Raw genomic sequence first — 24,154 nt, forward strand, 5'->3', positions numbered from 1 at the left:
TTTCCCATGAGTTTTTAATCTAGTCTGTACAGCATTGGGCTGGCCTAAATAGTGTCTGTACCTGATGTCGTTTGAGCTGATCCTTTCTGTCTCTCCTGGTGACTTATAAAGGCTGTCTCTCTGTCCATGTGGGAGAGCAAGAGGAATGAAACATTCTTTTTCATGACTATCATAACAGTATCCAAATTTTTAATAAGACTTGGAGGGTTGGCAAGATGGCACAGGGAATAGGGCACTTGTCACAGAAGTGTAAGGACCACAGTTTGAATCTTAGGATCTTATAAAAGCTGAACAAGGCATTAAGGCCACCTGTGACCCCAGCACTCAGGCGGCAGAGGCAGGGCAATCCGCAGGACAAGTTGGCTAACAAGAATAGTTGGTATTGTTGAGTTCAAGATTCACTGAGAGACCTTGCCTCAATACACAGAGTGGAGTGGAATTGTGGAAGACATCTGATGTCAACTTCAGACCTCTATGCACATGCACACGCGCACACATGCTCACACACAAGCATGCATGCACGCATGCAACACATAACACAAGCAGAAGAAATTAGAAAATCTGACACTTATTAGTTAAACTAAGGAAGCAGAAAGTGACCAAATTCCAGGTCCACGGCTCCATCAGTATGATGTAGCAGAGGGTGGGCTGTCACGCAGAATGAAATGCCTGTTTTCTTTGGCCTCTGCCACATCCAAACAAACAAACAAAACTCACGGCATTGCAGCTGTTCCTATCTGAGGGACTCCAGACAGCTAGTCACAAGGTGAAGAGTCATTACGGACAGCAGGGGAGGAATCAATGCCACTGATTCCTCCTTGCCAGGGAACAGGGCTCCATCTGTATCAGTTCCTCTTCCAGTTGCTGTTAAAAAGCAGATTAAAGCAGGTAGGGCTTATCTGCCTCACAGTTGACTGTGAGCCCTGGCAGCGAAGGTGGGGCACAAGGTATCCCGTGGGATCACAGTGCACCTTCAGTCTGGAAGCATGGACAGATGAATGCTGTGTCCCAGCTGTTTTCTTCTTTCTGCTCAGTTTAGGACCTGAGCCCACAGAATGGTGCGCCCACAATCTGGATGAGTCTTCACACCACAGCTCCTTATCGAGACCTCCACACAGGTTCCCAGAGACTTGTCCCCCAGGTGGCTCTTGATCTTGTCAAGCCGACAGTGTTGATTATCACACTGCCTAAGCCAGTTGCTCGTGGAGTTTTATACAGTGTAGTATTTATTATTTCACAGTTCCACATTGATTTTATAGGTCTTTGCTACCGGTAATATCTGGCGGCGAGGCCTTTGTTCAGGCAGTCTGACACGGTTGCGTGCTTTGATGGCCTGGACTAACTGTGGCCTTTCTGACATGGAATGTTTGTGAAAAGCTGAAACTTCAGCCTTTAGGTCTTGTGAAGCAAGTTGACCCGAGTGAAAGCAATGGAGAAAACAAGTTAACGGTTGCGTGTCAAAGTCTGCATTGGGGTGTATAGTTGAGTTCTCAGTCTAAGCATCAAAAGTGCTCGGTGGTTTACTACCACATCTAAGGACAAAGAGTTTTCAAGCAGACAGACTTGCTTAGCTTAGTGACCCCAGTTTGTTAAAGTACTGAGGGGGGTTGTGAAACCTTGCCCCAAAGCCTTCATTCGCAGTGAAGAGATGCTTCTTTGGTGGGGGTGGAAGCCGCACTTTGTTTTCCGAAGAATGAGATGTAGAATGTAGTAGGTGCCAATCTGTTCGAGCGGAGTGTCAGCTTGCTTTCTTACAATGACCCAGGACCACCACCAGGGTGACACTGCCCCCATGGGGTGGGCTCAGTCTGGTGGGGGCGTTTTCTCAGTGGACTTCCCAGAGGACTGTAGTCTGTGTCAAGTTACAGAAACTAGCCAGCACAGTGCTGTCATTGTGGCTGGGAGGGGATGTACAGTGGGAACAGCAGCTCAGACTGGGGTTATTTGGTAAGTACAGCAACTCATAGTTCTCATTGTTTAAGCTGAATTGGGTCTTATTTCTTTTGGGACAAAGTATGACTTTTGTTAATTGTTCCATGTGAGCCAAGACCTATTCCACACCTCTGCTGTTGTTATGTATGGTAGAGTGCAGCAGAGTAGTCCAACCCAATAGGCAGATTGAGTTCATAGTTTTAGCTCATAGAGGGTGGCCTTGCTTTAATGAGGTAAGCTGCTCCTTTTGATTATAGATGTGCCCTCTTGCCTTCTGCCTTCAGGGAGGGCGTTCACATCAACCAGGAGTTGCTGCAGATACCGCCTTCTGTTCCAGAGCAGTTCATCGAGCTGCTGTGTCAGTTCAGTCCAGACCAAGTCATAGAGACGCTGCAAGTCCTCGAGTGCTACCGTCTGGAGGAAACCATTCAGGTGAGGCCTGCCGCGTGCGTGCACACGACAAGTGCGAGGTTCCCCGCAGGGTCTCCCCTTCCCCGGTGCGCACAGAGACTCAGGGGTATGGTTCTTGCAGAAGCTGGAAAGTATTAAGTGCTGGCACCCAAGGTGGCATCGTCACTGCAATAGTCAGCTGCTTTGAGACAACACTCAGCCGTCCCTGCAATGAGTCAGGTTTTATTTAAATTCGAACTAGCAAAGTGAGCCTGGAAAAGGGACCTGTCTGCAGACAGTGAAGGTTAAACAGTCCTGGCGAGCCAGGAAGTGCAGCAGGCTAAACAGCCCAGCAGCTTCAGCACTCTCCTTCCTTGCCTCGATTTCCTTTTTTCCTTTTTGAGACCAGGTCTCTCTGTGTAGCCCTGGTTGTCCTGGAACTCACTCTGTAGACCAGGCTGGTCTCAAACTCATAGAAATCTGCCTATCTCTGCCTCCTGAGTGCTGGAATTAAAGGCGTGCACCTTGAATCTTCTTAGTTACTTTCTTCTGCTTCTCAGTGAGTGAGAGAGAGAAGCAGACAGACAGAGACCGTGTGTGTGTGTGTGGGGGGGGGTGTATTATGAGACTAATATGTTCCCCATTTAACATTTAGATAGAACATTATGTCTGCTTTCCTTTTTCTCCTAACCAATAGCGACCTGTATTTTCTGCATCCACTCCCTGCTGTCTTCATACTTTAAAAATATTGAGTTATGAAATATCTCAGGTATTGCAGGATGTGCACAGTATCAACTCCAAGGACCAACCAAGTAAATTTCAGTTCCAACCTTGCCTTACTTATTTTACAGATAAAGCACCTTTTTGTCTTTCTCCCATCCCTTTTCCTCTGAGGTTACCATCAACCAAATGCGTGGTGTGGTGTTTACCCTTCAACCCTGTGGGTTCTTTGCTATTATTATCAGAGCTGCAAGTCTGTATTCTTGTGCATAAATTCATGTGCCTGCATGGCTTCCCACTGGAAATGGACTTGACCCAGATGTGACCTATCCTTTGACATCATGTGACTTCTAAACATGTGCGAGGATGCATTCATAGGTGGCCTGTGCACCTCAGGTGGGCTGTGCCTGCTATGGTAGCCGAGTGCTGATATTTCCAGTATTCCCAGCAGTTTCTGTTCTCACCAGTATTTTTGATGTGTGTCATTTCCCCACAGCCTTGATGAGTCTTAATTTTTTAACCAGTTGGGAAACATTTCCACTTAATGTATTTAGTATGTTTCATTTTGACAGTGTGATGGTGTCCCTAGTAGGCATTCACATCGGTTCCCTTTTCCTGCTAGGTGTTTGCCCTTCTCATTCACTTGTAGAAGTTGGTCTGATTTCTGCATCCCTTGTTCTCCACCAGCTGTGCGTAAGAAGTGTATCTTCATCCTGTCTGGTGCATCGTTAGCATGGCTTCTACTTCTGCTTCAGCTCACTCTTCTAAGGGTTAAGCTTGTGCGCTCTTGACACAAAAGGTTTCCCTTCTGATTTCTGTAATTTAACATCTTAGGTTTTAGACTTTAATCCATCTATAGGCTGATCAAGAGAAAGGGTTATATCTTCTTCCTTACATGATGCTAAATGACCTTACTTATATTTTATGAGCTTTCCTCACTGAATTTTTTAAAAAATTATTTATTATCATTGTATGTGTGTGTTGTATGCATATATATGCACATACAATGATAATATACACACATATACATGGAGATACGCACACACAGACACGTGCATGTGCGGACAACTTTCAAGAGTCCTTCCCCCATGGCATCTGGGGACTGAACTGAGGCCATCAGTTTTCAGGCTGTAGTAAAGGAGTGGCGGGGCTGCGTCCCCAGCAACCGGCTGCCCACATGGCTAGCTCTAGCTTTACCCGAAATAATTACACGGAAACTGTATTCTTTTAAACACTGCTTGGCCCATTTCTATCTAGCTTCTTCTCGGCTAGCTCTCGCACCTGGACTAGCCCATTTCTTATAATCTGTGTAGCCCACGAGCTGGCTTACCAGGAATGATCTTAACCTGTGTCTGTCTGGAGTGGGAGAATCATGGCAACTCCTGACTCAGCTTCTTTCTCCCAGCCTTCTGTTCTGTTTACTCCTCCCACCTATGTTTTAACCTATGAGGGCCAAGCAGTTTCTTTATTGCTTAACCAATGAAATCAACAGATTGATATATGACACTCCCACATCATCAGGCAGCCCCGTTCCCCACTGAACCATTTTGCTGGCCCTCTGTCTGAGTCAGGGTTACTGCTGTGATGAGACACTATGACCAAAGAAACTTGGGGAGATAAGAGTTGATTCGGCTTATCCTTCCTCATCACTGAAGGAAGTCAGGACAGGAACACAAACAGGGCAAGAACATGGAAGCAGGAGCTGATGCAGAGACCATGGAGGGGAGCTGTTTATTGGCTTGCTCCTCATGGCTCGCTCAGCCTGCTTTCTTATAGAACCCAGGACCACCAGCTCAGGAATGGCACCACCCACAAAGGGCTGGGCCCTCCCATATCAGTCACTCATTAAGAAAATGCCCCACAGGCTTGACTATAACCCAGTCTTCAGTGGAGGCTCCCTCCTCTCAGATGACTCCAGCTGTGTCAAGTTGACATAAAACTACTCAACACACCCTCCTTACTGATTTATTTATTTATTTAAAAAACCTATCTTTTCTTATTTTACATTCCAGTCCCAGTTCCCACTTCTTTCCCTCTTCCTGCTTCCTAAACTTCCCCCCACCCCAGCCCCATCCATTCCTCAGAGAGGGTAAGGTTTCCCATGGGAAGTCACCAAAGTCTAGTATGTTGCTTTGAGGCAGGACCAAGGCCCTCCCCACTATATCTAGGCTGAGCAAGGTATTCTCCAAAGAGAATGAGTTCCAGAAAGTCAGTACAAGCAGTAGAGGTAAATCCTGGTCACGATAGTGGCCCCACAGCCTGCCTCAGCCATACAACTGTCACCCACATTTAGAGGGCCTAGTTTGGTCCTATGCTGGTATCCCTGCTGTCAGGCCGAAGTCAGTGTCTCCCATTAGCTCAGGTAAGCTGTTTAAGTGGGTATCCTCATCATGGTCTTGAACCCTTTGCTTATATTCTCGCTCCTTCCTCTCTTCAGCTTTGGGAGCTCAGCCCAGTGCTCCTCTGTAGATACCTGCTTCCATCAGATGCTGGATGAAGGCTCTATGATGTCATTTAAGACAGTCATCAATCTGACTACTGGGGGACCTCCTTACTGATTAGATTAAACTCTACACATGTAGGGATCTATGTGTGGTTCTCCTCTGTCCCTCGGATGTCTTTCCCTACATCACATGTTAGTCACTGCAGCTTACAGGAAGGCTTACTGTCCAGGGACAGCCATGCTCCCTCCCTGTCTTGACAGTACTCCAGCAGTTCCCTCCCTCTTCCCAGCCTGCATCACTCAGGAACCACAAAACCAGATTTCCTTAGAGACCTGGAGCTTCGACTGTGAAGTGCAATTTGCACCGGTGCAGAGGGCATCGTCAGCTCTGTGGTCCTGGTGCTTCACGTTCAGAAATATTTGCCTTTCTAAAATGCCTCTGTGTCTTTGGTAACGTTTTATGACCTTTTTTAATTTTTTAAGACAGAGTCTTACTGTGTATTCCTGGCTAACCTAGAACTCAGTATGTAGAGCAGGCTGGCCTTGGACTCGGATCCTGCCTCTGCCTCCAGAGTGCTGTCATTATAAAGGTTTGTGCCACTCTGCCCTGTCTCTCAAGGGCATTTTCATTGTTTGTTGCGGTGGCATTTAAATGCAGGGGATCAATACAAGTTGTTTGTATGTATTTAATGACACTTTCTAAGAATAGTAATAGTTTGGGGTTCTACAGCCCAGCCTTGTTCTCACGTGTCTGTGTACCCTAGGGCACAACTGAATAGAACCAGTGTGCCTTCCATCCTGTTTCTGATTTAAAGGGAACTTGGCAGATACTTTGCAGTGATTATGGTATTTATTAGAGGATAATCAGAGATAGCATCTCTTAAATTTCTGTTCAGGTTGGTTGTGTGGCTATGAAAGCCTGTTATGTTTTACCAAATGATTTTTCTACATTTCTTGAGATGTTTCTCCTTTGATCTGTGTGATGGTGCAAAAATGTTAATTGTCAGCTTGATCAGTTATCAAGTCACCTGAGAAAGAAGCCACTAGGTGCACAAGTGAGTGCTCCAGCCTCTGGGCAGCTAGGAGGGGTTGACCACAGGGGTGCTCCAGCCTCTGGGCAGCTAGGAGGGGTTGACCACAGGGGTGCTCCAGCCTCTGGGCAGCTAGGAGGGGTTGACCACAGGGGTGCTCCAGCCTCTGGGCAGCCAGGAGGGGTTGACCACAGGGGTGCTCCAGCCTCTGGGCAGCTAGGAGGGGTTGACCACAGGGGTGCTCCAGCCTCTGGGCAGCCAGGAGGGGTTGACCACAGGGGTGCTCCAGCCTCTGGGCAGCTAGGAGGGGTTGACCACAGGGGTGCTCCAGCCTCTGGACACCTAGGAGGGGTTGACCACAGGGGTGCTCCAGCCTCTGGGCAGCTAGGAGGGGTTGACCACAGGGGTGTTCCAGCCTCTGGGCAGCTAGGAGGGGTTGACCACAGGGGTGCTCCAGCCTCTGGGCACCTAGGAGGGGTTGACACCACAGGGGTGCTCTAAGCCTCTGGACACCTATGAAAGGTTGACCAGTGAGGTGCTCTAGCCTCTGGGTACCAATGAGGGGCCATCTTGAGTAGGCTGGTTGGCACGGAGAGAACTATCTGAGGTAGAGAGTGAGCTGCGCTCCAGCAGCCGTTCCTCACACTGCTCTGCTCCCTGACTGTGAACGAGGTATGAGCAGCCGCTACCAACCTGCTGCTGTTTTAACTTCTTCGTCATGGGGGACGGTGGCTTTGAACTGTGAGCTAGAGTGACCCTTCTCCCTTAAGTCGTCCGCTGGGTATATCCTCACACACAGCAGTGGAGAAGCCGGGACGATCTGGGCACCTGCCCTTCCCTGTGCCACCGTAGCCTTCTCTAGTACTCGCTTGCTTCCGTTCTCTGTGCTTTCTTTCCCCTTTTGTCTCTCAACACACTTAGTTTTCTTTCACTGATTTAGATATTCCTAGTTTAGTAACTTTTACTAAACCCCGTAAGTCCGCCAGTATCTACCCCTTTTCAGTCGTTTTGTTCTGAATGCTTATGTAGAGTTACAGCTGACACTGTCTCCTTTATGGCATATTGTTTGTTTATGTGTGTTGGCTTTTCTCCAGGGGATGTACCTCATTCAGATGTGTGACAAATTTGGAAAATAGACAAAGGAATGAGTTTGCTCAAAGTAGAGCTGCCAGATGGTTCACTATAGGACAGGCTCCACATTCTGTACTGTGCAGTAGCGTACTGCGAAGGCACGGGTTTGTTGATGACTGTCACATGTGTTTTGTGTGCTGTACTCTTTGTACTCTGTAAACAAGATTTACAGAAGTGCGTGCTTTTTTTCTTTCTTTCTTTCCTAGATTACACAGAAGTATCAGCTCCACGAAGTCACTGCGTATCTGTTGGAGAAGAAAGGGGATGTTCACGGCGCCTTCCTCCTGCTGCTGGAGGTAGCATTTGACTGTGTTCATTGTCACACTCTGTCTCTCTGAATTGCCTCAGTCTATCCTTGTCTCTTGTGTTTCGAGGTAAGCTACAGACAGAAATATGTTTTATCTTGGAGTTCATTGAGAACAGCCCCATATTTATGTATGGCACCATTTTAAAGTCATAATTTATATTCATGAAAAGTATCTACAGTGTAAAATGGTATAGCCAACCCACCTACAAATTACCAGAGCAAGAGTGATAAAACAATCTCATTCCTGAAGATCCCAAATCTAGAAGTATGCCAGGTGTCAAGAGACTGGAGGGAGACGCAATGACAGTTTGCTCTTAACTAAATATTACACAGCACAACATCACTTATAAAGGTAATAGGAGAGAAATCTCAAAAGCATCATGGTGACATAAAAGAATTATACAAAAGAAAACATTGGACATTGAGAAAGTACATGAGTGGTTTTCTCTTAGTATAATGCAAAGGTAGCGATGATCACTATTTTCTTTGCAGACCGTGCACAAATATGTACATTTGTCAAAATAAACTTTATCAAATGTTATATGTACAACTGTGGATGTTAGGGAAAGTCAGACGCAGGACTGGGACGTGTGCTGTGAGCATGGATTTGTCATGTCCTCACCTCATGCAACTCACCCATGTGTTTCATGACCTGATAAGAATTTCGTACTTGCATCCAAAACATAATAAGTTGCTACCCTCAGTGCTGCTCTAAGGAACACCAGTGTGACTGCTCAGTGGTACAGAGGGGCGCACATGGGCAGACTGGTGACACTTGATCTTTTGCGGCCATTCCTACGCTGCAAACTATGTGGATAAGTCAGTGCTGAATGACAGCAGAAGAACATTGTGTCTGTTTACTTACTTACACCTGTATTTCTGTGGGCACACACAAGCCACAGTGTTCATGTGGAGGTCATTTCTCGTCTTCCACCATGTGGGTCCCAGGGATGGAACTCGGGTCTTTTAAGGCTTGGTGGCAGATCCTGAGCCATCTCATCACCTGTTTCTTTGGGGTTCACCTCTAGAATTTGTTCTGCAAGTATGTAGAGGGTAGAAATATGAACTGTTTGGTCACCTCTGTGTTTTTACCTTCTAGAGACTGCAGAGCAGACTGCAAGAGATAACTCGGCAGGGTGGAAGTAAGTTCTTGGATGTAAATGCTTTTCCTCCACTAACCATATGTTGTAAAAATTTTTATATAATATACTGCCTTAATTTAGTAATAACTACACATAGCCATTTTCATAGATACCCTTTATTTTCATAGTAGATGGAAGTTTTAGTCGTTTTCAAGGATACTTGACCGAGAGTCATGCACTACTGTGGCGTGATGAGGTTAGCTGTGCAGGGACTGTGGCCCCTCTCACTGTCTTGTGGTCATCCCCCATTGCACTCTATACATGTGCCTTGGCTGTGTGTAGGTGTTGGGAGAGGCTGCTCATTCGTTCCCGGCTGCTGAGACTCGAAATAACCACACAGAAACTGTATTAATTAGATCACTGCTTGGTCTATTATCTCTAGCTTCTTATTGGCTAATTCTTACATATTAATTTAACCCATTTCGATTAATCTGTGTATCGCCAGCAAAATCCCAGCTCATCTGTCCCCAGCGGAGGCGACATGGCATCTTGCCATGCCACTGGTCCCCAAGGTGCTCACTGTGGTGTCTGACTACATGTAGGTCCATGACTAACGGCTTAAACTTGGTGTCTATGCCAAACAGCAGCAGATCAGAGCTTCTTGTCTACTATACCCCCAAGCAGTAAATCTGGAGTGACTGACACAGATATATAAGCTTTGTTGTGTTCATTGACATTTCTTTTAATTTTTAAAAATTATCATAAAACAAGAAAAAAACTACCAAAAGACTTAGCAACAATAAATATTATCATACTGCAGTACATACATCCCCACTATCTGGCTGAATGTTTTCTATCACCCCAGCAGAGCCTCTGTTCCCATGGGCAGCAGTTCCCCCAACACCATTCTGTCTTCTGTTCTGCTCTCCAGTTCCAACATTCGCTTTCTGATTTGCCTGACTCATGAGAGTGGAATCCTAGTGCATTTGAGTTTATGATTGGCTCATTTCCTTTGGTGTAAGGTCTTTAAGGTTCATAAATGTTGGAAAACATGCCAGAATGGTCCTCTAAAGCTGCACAGTGTCCCGCTGTGTGGGTGTCTACCATGTGTATTTACCCATTAGCAGACACTTGGGCTGGCCCACCTTTGGTCTGCTAGATAGTTGCTATGAACATCCTTGGTATGCAGGTATTTTGGGGTTCTCACTTTCATTTCTTTTGGGTATAAAGCCAAAGTGGGATCACTGAATAAAGCAGTAACTTTAAAAGTTCCTTTGTGCTGGGAGTTGGATCCACAGCATCATTCATGCCTGCCAGACGGGTGCTTTCACTCTGTTTTTAGGGTTCTCCATAGCCAGGCCATGGCTCACAACTTCTGCAGTGTGTGAGATCAGTCGCACTGCATTCTCACTGACGCGTTCATCCTTGCCCCTTCTCTCTCCTCAGTCATGATGGGTGTCGGGGGGCTGTCTTCCACTCCACTCCTCTCTCCCTTCATCCCTTATTTCCATCTGTGGCATCAGATGTTTTGATTGGCCGAGCATCTTCTCATGTGCTTGTTTTGACCACTCACAGTTTTTCCCCTGGAAAAATATCTGTTCTGCTCTTCCATCCATTTTTAGTCAGCTGTTTGCTGACAGTCTAACTTCTCTTGCAAAAGGTGAGGGAATCCTTCATGGGTGAGTTGTAGGTTGTCTCACCTCTTCTTGAACCCTTCTTCCATACATTCTTCTAGTTCTCTTTCATCCAGCAACTCTGTAGATAATTCACCCATACTTTTTGATGCTGAGGTCCTAGGTAACAGAGTTTGTGTTGAATCCTGGCCATCTTGTATTACACTATAGCTTTTTGGAACCTATGAAAATTTTCATATTGGTGATCAAACTAGAATCTCATTATTACTTTTGAACTGTCAGTACATGCTCAATCAATTCGATTATGTTATATTTGGTGCATTGTGTGATATTTTTCTTAAATCTAGTGTTAAAAGACTAATTTTACAGATTTATGAATAGTCAACGGAAACTAGAAAGGGCATTTCCTGATCGCTCTGGTAATTTGTAGGCTGCTTGTCTGGAAGCCAGTTTTCCAAAGTTCATGGTCTCATAACCCATGTAGTAACAGCCTTCTGTCTTAAGATCTGCTGTTGACAGTGTGCTAAGAGATCCAGATATCTGCTGAGTGCATGACCTTGTGTTTAGTTCCCATAGGTAGCCCGCCCTCCTTTGTGAAGGAGACACGGGGAGATAAAGCTTGTAATATAAGTGGAACAGAGTGTGCCAGAGATGCCATGGGAATGGCAGAGGAGTTGAGAGAGTTCAGGGACTAGTTGTGACTCAGTCTGTGTTGTGCAGAGATGTACTATACAGAGCATGGAAGGGGGCTTTGAGGCTTGGGTCGGGAGTGTGTGGATGTGGCTAGCCAGTAGCCTTAGGCAGAGTCTGCTTTTAAGGACTGGGGATCTTTGGTGGCTTCTGTACAGAGAGGTGATCTGATTGGTCTTGTATGAAAGAGAACAGAAAGAAAGGCTTAGGTCAGAAATGCAGTGAAGAGCCAGTGCTCCGTCTGGAGACTGGGAGGGCACAGCAGGCTTACAGGTAGAACAAGGGGTACAGAGAAGGAAGCCTCAAAGATGAGAACGACTCAGATCAGGGAACTTGGAGATGATGGCTCTAACTCCTCTATAAATGACGGGGAGAAGCAGATCGGAGGTGAGTAAGGTAGGTTGGGCTTGGCTCTGTATTAGTTACCTTTCTCAGTGCTGGGACAGGGTCCTTGATCAGAGTGACTGAGGAAGGAGGTGAGGGTACAGTCCTTCACAGCAGGGAGAGTGTGAGGCAAGAGCTGGCTCTGGCTCAGGCTCTGGCAGCAGGAGCCTGAGGCAGCTGGTCATGTGACTTTGGGTCAGGAAGAGAGAAGCACAGGCATTCTGCTTGTTTTGCTTTATTGAGTCTGGGCTCTAGCCCTTGGGATAGTGACACCCATGTTCAGGGGTCTCCCAGGACTCTAGTCCTCAGGGTAGTGACACCCATGTTCAGGGGTCTCCCAGGACTCTAGCCCTCGGGAGAGTGACGTCACACCCGTGTTCAGGGGTCTCCCAGGACTCTAGCCCTCAGGAGAGTGACACTTATGTGGCTCCCCAGCTTATCAGTTAAAACTCGTTGGATCCTTCCCCCCCCCACCCACCCAGCACACATAGGGGTATGTTTCCATGGTGATTCTGAATTCAGTTGAGTTGACAATAAAGATTAACCAACTAAAGCTACACACAGAGATGGGGGAAAAGTGCATGATTCACAGAAACTCTGAGGTCATAGTAGGATATCTTTTAAGTGACATTCATCCTCTTTCCAAATCTAGATACAACAGAGGCTTTTCCACTGAAGGCTGTTGAAGATACCATGGTAGAGACAATTGCTCTCTGCCAGAGAAATTCGCAGAATTTGAATCAGCAGCAACGAGAGGTAGGCTGATACCTGCGTAGGCGTTGAAAAAACGTGTTCTGTGTGGAAACTCGCAGTTAATTCTATTTCTACTGCCCTCTTGGCAACCTGAATTTAATTTGTTTGGGCTTTAATCACTTCTTAGTGTTCCCAGGAGCATAAGGCTCTTGACGTTATCATCGGGAGGATCTGGAGGATCCAGCTCCTCTCGTGCGCAAAGGCCTCACACCCGTGGATTCTGCTGCAAAGTGCTGGTGTGGGAATGCTGGGTCCCTGCGGGGCCTGTGGAGTGGAATTAATGTTTGTGCCAGGTGGTGGAACTTGTAGTCGGTTGTCATCTCATCTGCTCACAGTGGGTACGAGTGAGCAGGAAGAAGACAGAGCCCTCAAGGGGACCTAAAGTGCAGCAGAGGGGAAAGGGAGGCTGTAACACCGTGATTCTCAGCCTTGGCCACACATGGGGGTGGCCCGGGGGCTTTGAACTTTTTCATTAGTTGTGCCGTATAATTAACTGACGTTCTCCGCAGCTAAGACCCAGTCGTCAGTGCGTCCTAATGCAGTGTACATGACTCCAGTGAGCAGCCAAGCTTAGGAAGCTCTGCTGTTGACTGAGCAGGCTGAAGGAAGTCAAAGTAAAACCCAGGGGGTGTGGATGGGCATCTGGCACAGTGAAATAGACACTGCAGGCAGCGTGGGATGGAGAGCCGAGTCCTCTGGTGCTTTTAGAAGTAAAGTGGTTTTGGTTTTGGTATTGGGGTGGTAATTCAGTGACAGGCACTGGCCTAACCTGTGTGAGGCCTGGGCTCCGTCCCCAGGGACAGCTGATAGTGTCAGCTGCAGCACAGCACACAGCCGCACTTTCTGTGCTTGCCGCTCAGGGCTCCTGATCTGGCATTGTACCGGGTTTCTGAAATGGGGAGCTAAGCTTAATTTTTCATATGTATGTACTATAGTTATTAAAGTAAAAAGAATATGTCTTGGCATGTTTTCTGTCTTCATAATTTTATAATTTCTCTTAGGTTTTGTCAGAGATTGTAAAAAGTACGCATATGAAGCATATTCACATATAGATGTTATCTTTTCCTTATTAAAACTTTTTTGGTGAAATAATACAGATACCTTAAAGAAATCATGCAGTGGTGGGGACTGGGGCATGTCGCAGCAGTTAAAGTACTTGACATGGGCAATGGCTGTTCAGACCTCAAAGTCCACGTAAAGTCCAGGTGGATGTGGTGTCTGGAGGACTAGCCTTCTACATGCTTCAGGTTTGACTGAAGGTCTCCATGTGCACACATATACATGAAAATAAGAAAAAGTCATACACTGTAGAAAGTGCACAGAAGGATTTTAAAGTCTTGCAGTACAGTCACATGGTAACTCAGAAATAGCCATTTGGGAATACCCCTGTGTGGTTTTTGTCTGCCAAGGCTGATACGCTTTTGGGAAAACATTAACCAGAGGATACTTTCTCTAAAAAATACTGTGTTTGATCTCCTCCATGGACTCTCTAAACTGCATATAAATGTTTCTTTGACTTATTAGCTCTTAATAAACCTTCAATAACATAAAGTCTGAGTAGCTGCAATAGGTTAGGATTTTATGCTTATTCTTGACGTTCAGTGTTATTACACCATGATGGCGTGCCATTGCAGAATCCACAGAAATGTATGCCAGAATTTTTCTATTCCTGAGTCCGTTTGTTTTTTCTTCATCCTTTGGTTGGTTGGTTGTTTTGAGGCATGGTTTTGAACTCAAAGCAATTTTCATTTTGAACCTGAAGGTTGGGCTCCAGCCAAGGCGGACCGGTGGACCTGACACAGAGCTCAGAGTAGTCACTCTGTAGTCCTGGTGCTCGAGCGTTCTTTTCCTCTGGCTTAGCACTCAAGGTGCTCGAACATCCTGGCCCACCCAGTACCACTCCCATTACTTAGATTTCCCCATCTTGTTTGTTCATATTTTAGTTTTGCAATTTTAAGACCACAGAGTTCTGAGCCCCACCCTCCGTTATTCTGTTTGTATTGGCTCCTTCATGTGTTATTTTTAAAGCAAGTGGAGGTTACAAAAAGAGCTTCTGGCCCTTATACCAATTGAAAATGAACCATTGGATTTTACTTCTTACATGAAGGTCCTTCTCTTTTATTTGGACATACTTGAATTTTCCTCTCTGTCATTGATTTGTTGTGAATCCATCCTGTGTCTTACAGTTCCTAAAATTAGTTCTTTGAGAGTTCATAGCACGTGTGCTGGTCATACTCACCCCCTCTTGTCATATCTACCTCTTTCTCCCACCCAACTTGGTGTCTCATTTTTTTTTTTAATCCCTCAGACCAGTTTTGCTGCTTAAATATCCTTGATGTGTGGTTTTCACTGGAGAGTGGTCAGAAGACTAGTGACTACGTCCTTAGAGAAAAGTGTTTCTCCCTCTGCCTTAGTGCTGTGAGGAGAAACCATGACCACAGTCACTCTTATAAAGCAAAGCTTTTAATTTGGGGACGGCTTAGTCCGTTATCATCATGTCAGGGAGCCTGGTGGCACCCAGGCAGGCGTTGTGCTGGAGAGGTGGTTGAGAGCAACTTTCTGATCCAGGGTAGCAGGGAGGGAGGGAGGGAGGGAGGGAGGGAGGGAGGGAGACTGAGAAAATTGAGACAATGGTCAAGTCCTGTGAGAGCTGTCTTATTATTTTTGTTTACTCTCTGTGTAATGGGAAAGTGCAGGGCTTATCCAAAGTCCTGGAAGTAGTCATTGAGGCTGAACCATCTCAGCTAGCAGCTTTGGAGTTGTTTTGGATGTAGAATTTTGAGGATATTGTTAACAAATATTCTGAGAAGCTGGGTCACCTGGGCTACTTGTCTTCCTTGGTGTCTGGTTCTTTTTTCCCTGAAACATACAAACTTTTAAAGGTAACATACATATCTGTCTGGAATATGCAACATGCACAAATCAGCTAAAGATGATTTTGTTTTCTCTTTGAAAATGTAAAAGGCATCTGTTAACTTTAAATCTGTTTATACTATATAATGAAACCTTTATCCGTGACATGAAAGGATGGCATGCAATAATAAGTCATGAGGACTCTGTAACCAACAAGATTTATCATGTCTCATCCAGTCTTCAGGGTTGTTCCAATGACGAGGGATCTGAATATACATCACCTGTCTTGTAGGTTTTTTGTTTTTCTTTATGTCTACTGCCAAGATTTTCAGGAGGTTTCCCCCAGTCAAATCTGGGCTTTATTAATTTTTGAAGAAATTAATAGATTTTGTCCTGTGGGAAAAAAGAAATAACCTTTCCCCCAATAACATATTTTCTGACTTCCATTCTGAGGTTAAGACATTTTAAATATATATAAGTTGTTTTAATTTAGTAGTTCCCATGATCCAATGTTTCTCAGCAGCAATTGGTTTTTGTTCATTAACGTTTAAAAAGTTCAAAGTCAGCAAAGTACCACCATACAGGATCCAGACATCTTGTATATTTTCCTTCTTTACGTGGATTATTCTTTTTTATATTACTTTACTCTCTCTTAAAGACTTTTCTATTATTTTTAACGTAATTTTTCATGATTATCTGTTCCCCTTTCTTTTTCTTCAGCACCTAAACACCTTTTAAGTATATTATATCTGTTCAGAGGTTTTCTTGGTCTGGACCTGACTTTTTGCATTGCCTGCAGCTACACACTTGCAGTGTTCTCTGACCACTTAAGCTGCTAAGCTACTGCTGCAGAGTGGCCCTGGTGGCTGGCTCTGCGCCCCCCACCCCCACCCCATTCTCTGAGAGCCTAGCCTCATGCCAGTGGGCACCTACCAGTGGGAATAGTGTTTACCTCCCCAGCTCTGGGAAGTTGCTGAGCCCAGTTTTGGAGTCCTGTATGCAGCAGTCAGCTAACTGCTTTGAGTGTTCATAGAGAGACCCAGATGGCAACTTCTCTGTCCCTATAGTTGTGCCCTATGTTGGGTGCTAAATGTAGCAAACTTTCTTTTGGGCCACCAACATACTTCTTACTAATTATGCAAGCTTGGCCTTTAGTTTAATCTTGTCCCCAGCTGGCTCTTATAACTTAAATTAACCTGCTTCCATTAATCTGTGTTTTGCCATGTAGCTCAGTTACTTCTCCTCTGTACCATATGTTCAACTTGTTCCATGTCTTGTTGATGTCTCTCTGCCTCTCTTCTTCCCAGAGTTCTCTCTCTCCCAGGAAATCCCCACCTATACCTTCTACTTAGCTATTGGCCATTCAGCTCTTTATTAAGCAAATCATAGTAACACTTTCTTACACAGTGTAAACAAATATTCTGCAACAGTCCCCACTTCTGCATATCTGCTCCTATGTGTGAACACCCCCACCTCTGAATATCTGTTTAGTATGCTGTTGTCCCATGCCCTGTGATTGCTCTTCACAAGGATAATGGCATCATGCATGTCCCTAAAAACCTAGCTGATTTCCTGTGTATCTCAAGGCAGCAATTCAAGTTGTATCTTCTCAGGTGATGGGATTATCACACTATGGGCCATTATTTTAACGTGGGTTCTTAGACTTACCCAACTAAAAATCTTAGAAATTAGTATAGTAGAATAAGAGAGATAAAAAGTAAAGGTTGAAAGAACTGGTTTGGACACCCAAACACTCAAGTTCTCAAAACGAAGGAGATTTATTTGCCCCAGGGGAACAAAGAGCAGGGAATAAGAGACAAAGACAGGAAATAAAGGGCAAATGAGAAGGAAAAAGGAACAAAGGAGGGTGGGCATTTTCCCCAGAGGGACAAAGGACTGCCTCTGGACAGAGAAGGGACAGGCATGGCCTATAGGCAAATGGCAGTTTATAAAGGTAAAAGGGGAAGCCCTGTGTTAGGATGAGGTGTTTAATTTTGATTGAACATGTTAATTAGGGTGGCCAAAGGGAACTTTTGATTGCTGTACTTTAATTCTTAGATCGCTGGACCTTGTAGTCCACCTCAGAAGAAGGAAGTGACCAACTAAGGGACTAGACCTTGGTGACTAGCTTTAGGAATGTAATCTAACGATTTTCAGCAAGGAAAATCCTATCCCAAGGGTTGGACAAGGCCTGCCAGAGCCCTTTCAAAGCTTGTTTACCATGTTTAAGGTTGATGTAGAAATTTAGTAGAAGAATAATTCTCCTATTTAAGATATGAATAGATCCCATGGCTTTTGTCTCTTCACTTATATCATCTACCATTTGGAAAGCAAGAATAAAACTTTTTAAGATAAGTCTTTAAAAACCATCTTGATTAAATAATTTTATAAATCAAATTTCTAAGCATAATAAATAGATAAACTAAAAGTAAAAGTTAGGTATAGCATGTAAAATAAGACTTCCCTAAAATAAACAAAGACATGCTGTGGCTGGGTGGGAAAGCGAGCTAGGGAACTGCAGGCGGAGTGCCTGAGAGAGAGTAAAGCGCTAAGACTGAATCCGGTTCAGAGAACCGCAGCGCAGCGCCGGAAGAGGAGGAGGGTCTAGGAGTGCAGGAGAAACCAGGAGACAGGGAGAGGAAACAGGAGGTACAAGATGGAAGGGAGGTAACACCACGTGATAGAACATAGATTAATATAAATAGTTTAAGTTATGAGAGCTGACTGGGGACATACCTAAGCTAAAGGCCAAACTTCCATAATGAATAAGTGTTGTTATTTGCGGGCTAGCGGTCCTGAAAGCCCATTACACCTGTTCGTGTGTGTTCATCGGCAGTAGACAGTGGTGTCCTGTAAGACATCACACTCCTGCCCTGTTCCACTGACCCTTCCTCGGGGCTTCCTGTCAAGGTACTGTGAGGCGCTTATTAACGATTGCCTAACTGAGTTGTTGAAATGGATTGGCTTGGTTTTTGTGGCGAAGATGGGAAGAACTATACTTGGAGTCAGTGTTATTATTGTGTTACCTTCAGCAAATTACTTAATTTCTTTAAACCAAGTGAAGATGCCCATGACATAAGGTTTATGAGAACAAACAAATATGTGTAAGGTTTTAAATGGAGTCAGTCCTTAGTAGAAGTAAATAAGTAACTGGTGAATCTGATTATCTCTTGGCGAGGCTGGCAGTGTTAATGAGTTCATCTTAAGCTCCACTCCAGATGTGTGCATTTAGAAAAGAGCCTAAGGCTTGATATAGGAAAGTCTTCCGATAACCGAAGAACCGGAGTGGAGGCGAGGAGCCACAGGGCGGGGCCGTAATCCCTTTTTGGTGACTAGTTAGAGCCTAGTAGGATGTGCTCATTGCTGGTTTGCATACAAACTCTCCGGATAGAAACAGAATTATAATCCCGCATCCTCCGTGTGCTTCCCACAGCTGATGAAGGTGCCCTCTTCTGTCTGAGATCTCTGGTTTCCACTGTCTTTTCTCAATCACATTCAAATTTCCTCTTTGTCTGGTTTTTGCCAGTACGCATACATTTCAACCGTCAACACTATGCTAATGGTTTGGTTTCCTCTGATGCCACAGGCGCTATGGTTTCCATTGTTGGAGGCAATGATGGCACCACAGAAGCTGTCCAGCTCAGCTGCTCCTCATCGGCACTGTGAAGGTAAACCCATCAGAATCAACCTGATGGGCACTCTCCAGCCCACTTCTGTCTGCAGAGCCTGCTGTGGCAGTCTCCTTCCCCGGTAGCTTTCTGTTGTTGTCTTCCCAGTGACGCCATTGCTGCAGTCTCCACTCCACCTTGTGCATTTTTTCTGGGGACCCGTGTAGAATTTATCCAGAAAACGTATAGTGTCAATTTTAAGATACCAAACTGGCCCAAGCTAACTAAGTTTCTAGGTAAGGTGACTGCTTTCCCCTAAATAAAAAGAAAAGCAAAGCTAATCTTAATATTTTGTTTCAACAGCACTGAAATCTTTGACTATGCAGGTTCTAAACAGTATGGCAGCGTTCATTGCCCTCCCATCCATCTTACAAAGAATCTTGCAGGTGAGCTCAGAGGGGCGGGGGAGGCTGAATATTGATGGAGTCCAGTTATTTTACCAGTAAATGAGGCTGAGGCTTATATCACCTATATTTGGGCATTACCTAAACTGCTAACTAACCTTGAGTCAGTCTTGCATGGTGTCACCCCATGGGTATATAGGCCTTGCTTGCTTCTTTGGGGCTCGCGTACACATTTCCTATTGTTTATAGCCCCTGGGAGACAATGGACACTTATTTCTAGCTTATCATACTTTAAGACTTTAAAAAAGGAAAGTTCTCTAAAAATGAAGTGAATGTAGGCATTCTAAGTAATGGTTGTTATTTCAGTTTTCTAGCTCATTCTAAAAATACTTCTAAGTTGAAAACTCAGCCCAGCTGTAAATTCTAGCTAGCCTTTTGTCCAGAGTTATTGTAAGAAACATTTTCTCCTGTTTTCTTTGGCAATAAGACTTGAAACTTCCCAGCTTCATAAGAAAGAGAACACTAAAAATACCCTAAGCTGTATTTTTAGAAAAACCTGTGAACATGCTTGGGGAGACAGCAGGAATTAGACCGATCAGTCTTTCTTCTCTCGCTTTATGTGTGGTAGTGACACATGCTCGCGTGTGCACGCGTGCGCCAGCACACACACACACACACACACACACACACACACACGCACACACACACGGAGTCAAAGAGGGATAGGACTCCACTGGTCTCGACTCTTATCCTTTGGAATGTCCCCACAGCTCCTTCTAAGATTCCTCAAGTGCTCCTTCCTGAGGCCTCTGGGCAAGCGATCTGACTCAGGGTGCTGCCTGCAGTGGTCTCCCTCACCACAGAGTGCTTTGTCCGCAGGAACTTAGGACCCAGGGTGTTGCTCGTGTTGGAGCCCTTGCTTTGTCTAGTGTGAGGTCCTGGTTCATCCCCAGTACTGAAGGAAAAAAAAACATGAGTATTGTATATGTGATTTGTAGGTCTAGCTGTGTAGCCCAGGCTGGCCTTGAACTCACAGATCTCTTCCTACCTCTGCCTCCCAGTCCTGGGGTTAAAGGTGTGCACCACACCCAGCCCTCAGGTGTGCATTTCCACATTCAGTCCTTGGTAACTATCAGAGACTGAGAAATTCAAGGTAGACTATTTCCATGTGTTGTAAATATATTAATCCCAAAGTTTGAAAACATGTAGAAGCACCTGTATAGGACTAGAAGAAATGATCCCACAGTGGGTTCTGTCCTGTCTGCACATTGTGCTTTATGGTGAGCTTTAGCCGTATAAATTATAACAAAAGTCTGCCTTTCCTTTTGCAAAGCATTGTGTAACTTAGAAACGTTTCATATTTCAAAACTGACCTCTTTGAAACCTTTAATATTTGAAAATCTTGGCTTTGACTTACACTGGGATTCTTATAATTGTGCTGCTTTTAGCATTAAGTAACTTCTCACTAATCAGGAGGGTTTTCTGTTCTTAAATTTACTTCTTTATTTTTTTTTGTCTACTATAATTTTGCCCCTGTATATGAACAAGGATTTTTTAAAAAGTACTTTTATTCATAATAATCTTTTAGTGTGGGGAAGGCAGTTATATAGATTGTGACTAACAGGTGTGTAGCTCAGTTGATAGCATGTTTGCCTTGCATGCAGGAAACCCTGGTTCCAATACCTAGCACCACATCAGAACCCTGTGTGCAGAGTCATCACCCTGGATACAGGTGCATGCATGCAGAGCTGTTACCCTGGGTACAGTTGCATTTATGCAGAGCCGTCACCCTGGATACAGGTGCATGCATGCAGAACCATCCCCATGGGTACAGGTGCGTGCATGTATAGCCATCATCCTGGGTCCAGATATGTGCATGCAGAGCCATCACCCTGGATACAGGTGCATGCATGCAGAGCCCTCATCCTGGATACAGGTGCATGCATGCAGAGTCATCACCCTGGGTGCAGATACGTGCATGCAGAGTTGTTACCCTGGGTACAGTTGAATTCATGCAGAGCCGTCACCCTGGATACAGGTGCATGCATGCAGAGCTGTCACCCTGGGTATAGATGCATGCATGCAGAGCTGTCACCCTGGGTATAGATGCATGCATGCAGAGTTGTCACCCTGGGTATAGATGCATGTATGCAGAGCTGTCACCCTGTGTGCAGGTGTGTGTATGAAGAACTGTCACCCTGGAGGTGAGGAAGAGGATTAGGAGAAATTCTGATTAATCCTTGGCTACATAGCAAGTTCAAGACCAACCTGGGTTACATCAGACCCTGTCTCAAAAAAGTAAAAGTACTAAGTCTGCCGACATAGGAGAAAAACTAAAGGATAGAGAAGTTAAATGCACACCCCGTCCTGGGTGACAGACATGAACTACTTCTTGTTTCCTGATGCACTTTTTCGATTACGTCATTTAAATTTTCCTCTGTTTAAGTTTGTGTTTTTGAGGAACTAATCAGCTATTGTGTATTAGTTCTGTTTTACCCTGTTCAACTGATTGCTGGTGTAAATGACATGAGAGTTTGCCCACAAGTGTTGTAATAGGAGCGGCAGGGCTGTGTCTCCAGCACTTTGGCTGCCTGGCTAGCTTATGCCCCAAAATAACAACACACAAATTGTATTCATTTAAACACTGCTTGGCCCATTAGCTCTAGCCCTTAGTGGCTAATTCTGATATCCCGATCAACCCATCTCTAATAAACTGTGTAGCACCGGTCTTACCGGGAAAGATTCAGCATGTCTGACCTGGCGGCTTGCTTCATCGCGTGCGTCTGCCCGGGAGAGGGGAGCATGGCATCTCTGAGCTCACTTCCTCTTCCTCCCAGCATTCTGTTCTGTTTACTCCACCCACCTATGTTCTAACCTATCAGGGCAAGCAGTTTCTTTATTTAATTAACCAATGACCTTCCTCCATCACCACAAGAACTTTCGTGAGAGACAGACTTTGGGTTCCTCTCTGCATGGTGTTTCATGCAGGAAACACGGTCCATTTTAAGGGCTGTCTGCTGGCCGCTGTCCTGAGCAGCTAGCATGTCTCCACTGCTTAGCCTCAGTCCACACAGAAGAGCAGGAGAGTGGCAGCACAGGCGTAGGGCAGACGGGTCTGGAGGCTGGATGAGGTCAGGTGGTCACAGGGAGGCTGAACTGGCAACAAAAAGTGCGTCCTGATCCAAGCCCAGAGGTTGTGGTGATGCAGGCAAGGCTCACCAGATTAGGCTGGGCACTGATTGTGAGACCTGGTAGATCTGAGGGTTGGGCCGGGTGAGACTCACCAGGCTGGGCCCCATTTTAAGATGTGCAGGCTGGCCTGGACCTGGAACAGGGAGGTCTTCATTTTAAATTAGCAGTTTCCCATAACATATTAAGTATATTCCTTGGGCTGTTTGTCTTTATTAGTGACATGTCTGTTCCAGAACTTTTGCCCACTTTTTGAGGTATCTGCCCTCTTATCTGTGGGTTTGAAGTGTTTTTCTATATTTAGTCCCTGATAGAGTCCTTGATCAGGTGTGTGCTCTGGGGCTATTTTCTCATATCCACCATATATGTATGTGTAGATGGTATGTAACTAGACAGTTCTCTTCTAGGTGCTACTGTGAACTGTGTGCTGATGGCATATTAGAAAGAAGCTGAAGTCCATATGATCACATTGGATCACATTGGAGCTTTTGTGTAATCCCTCATCGGTTCCAGTGATTTTTCTTTTTTGACCTCTTAGACACCTTTATAAAAGAATGCTGTTATGTAGCTCCCAGGTCTAGATACCAAGGCTAAGGCCTTGTGTCAGGTCCACTCTGGTGAAGACCTCATGGTGTATGTAATCATATGGCAAGGGCTTGTGCAAGAGGGAGTGTTACACCCCCAGAATACCCCCATCTCCTAGTGTTGCCACACTGAGGACTTAACTGAGTGTCCAGCACATGGACCTGTGATGATAAACCACACCCACTGCCTACAGCTTGCCTTGTCTTCTCCATCCTTGAACAGCAGAAATCCACAGCCTCAGTGTCTGAGAGGAAGGTCCCCTTCTGAGCTTGCCCCAGTTACTGCTCCTGTGTCTTCCAGCTTCACATCTCCGGCTTCCTACTCCATCTAGCATGAGTTGATAATATGATGTTCATATTAATCTAGCAACCCCCAGGGAGAAAGTTGGGAGGGACAGTTATTTAGGCACATAATTGCCCACATATAATTGAACTAAGTTACTTTTTTTCAGAAGAGATGGTCATATGCCGATAAATCTCAGATTGTCTTGACTGGTGCATATTTATTTATTCAAAGTGATTCTCGGGGCCTGAATTATACAGCATCTCTAGGAACCTAATGGTTGATAAGTAAGGAAGCTTTTAAGAAACCCTTATTTGAACTCTTAAGTTAGAGACATCCTGGGTGGGGCAAGGGGAAAGAAACTTAACCAGCTCAACAATTCTAGAACCTGTATAAATGTACAGGGATTAAAGTCAGCTCCGTAAAGTTGTTCCTGGCCTCTGCACATGTGCCCCCACTTCTCTCTCTTACAGACACACACACACACACACACACACACACACACGATACACTAAATTGTATGTGGTACCAAGTGTGTCTTCCTGCACAGTTAACGGCAGCTTACAGAGAACCATCAGGAGCTATCTTATGAGAACTGGCTGGATGTTACAGAATAATTATGCGATCTGGTGGCTGCTGTGCACTGTCCTTGAAGCCTGTGCTCACCTCGAATTCTATAATTCATGTGCTGCCCCAGCATGGATAGTTTCCTGGCTTCCCTTTAAATTATGTATGT

General features: G+C 45.1%; 1 protein-coding gene across 4 annotated transcripts in view; it reads left to right on the plus strand.

The window, feature by feature from the left end:
* The window catches only part of Vps8 (VPS8 subunit of CORVET complex), a 225,342-nt gene that overhangs the window by 141,731 nt on the left and 59,457 nt on the right, over positions 1 to 24,154 (plus strand). For 2 of the 4 annotated variants that reach the window (XM_041678171.1, XM_041678172.1), the window contains 6 exons: positions 2,190 to 2,364; positions 7,854 to 7,943; positions 9,054 to 9,096; positions 12,397 to 12,500; positions 18,937 to 19,018; positions 19,322 to 19,404. In XM_041678171.1, coding sequence (XP_041534105.1) covers positions 2,190 to 2,364; positions 7,854 to 7,943; positions 9,054 to 9,096; positions 12,397 to 12,500; positions 18,937 to 19,018; positions 19,322 to 19,404 — 577 coding nt within the window. The remainder of the gene's footprint in view (positions 1 to 2,189; positions 2,365 to 7,853; positions 7,944 to 9,053; positions 9,097 to 12,396; positions 12,501 to 18,936; positions 19,019 to 19,321; positions 19,405 to 24,154) is intronic. The other 2 variants (XM_041678173.1, XM_041678174.1) reach the window with 1 other exon arrangement.

Source organism: Microtus oregoni, unplaced genomic scaffold (assembly GCF_018167655.1).
Source record: "Microtus oregoni isolate MIOR12 unplaced genomic scaffold, Mior012 000029F_ref0000214, whole genome shotgun sequence".
Classification (NCBI taxonomy): domain Eukaryota; kingdom Metazoa; phylum Chordata; class Mammalia; order Rodentia; family Cricetidae; genus Microtus; species Microtus oregoni.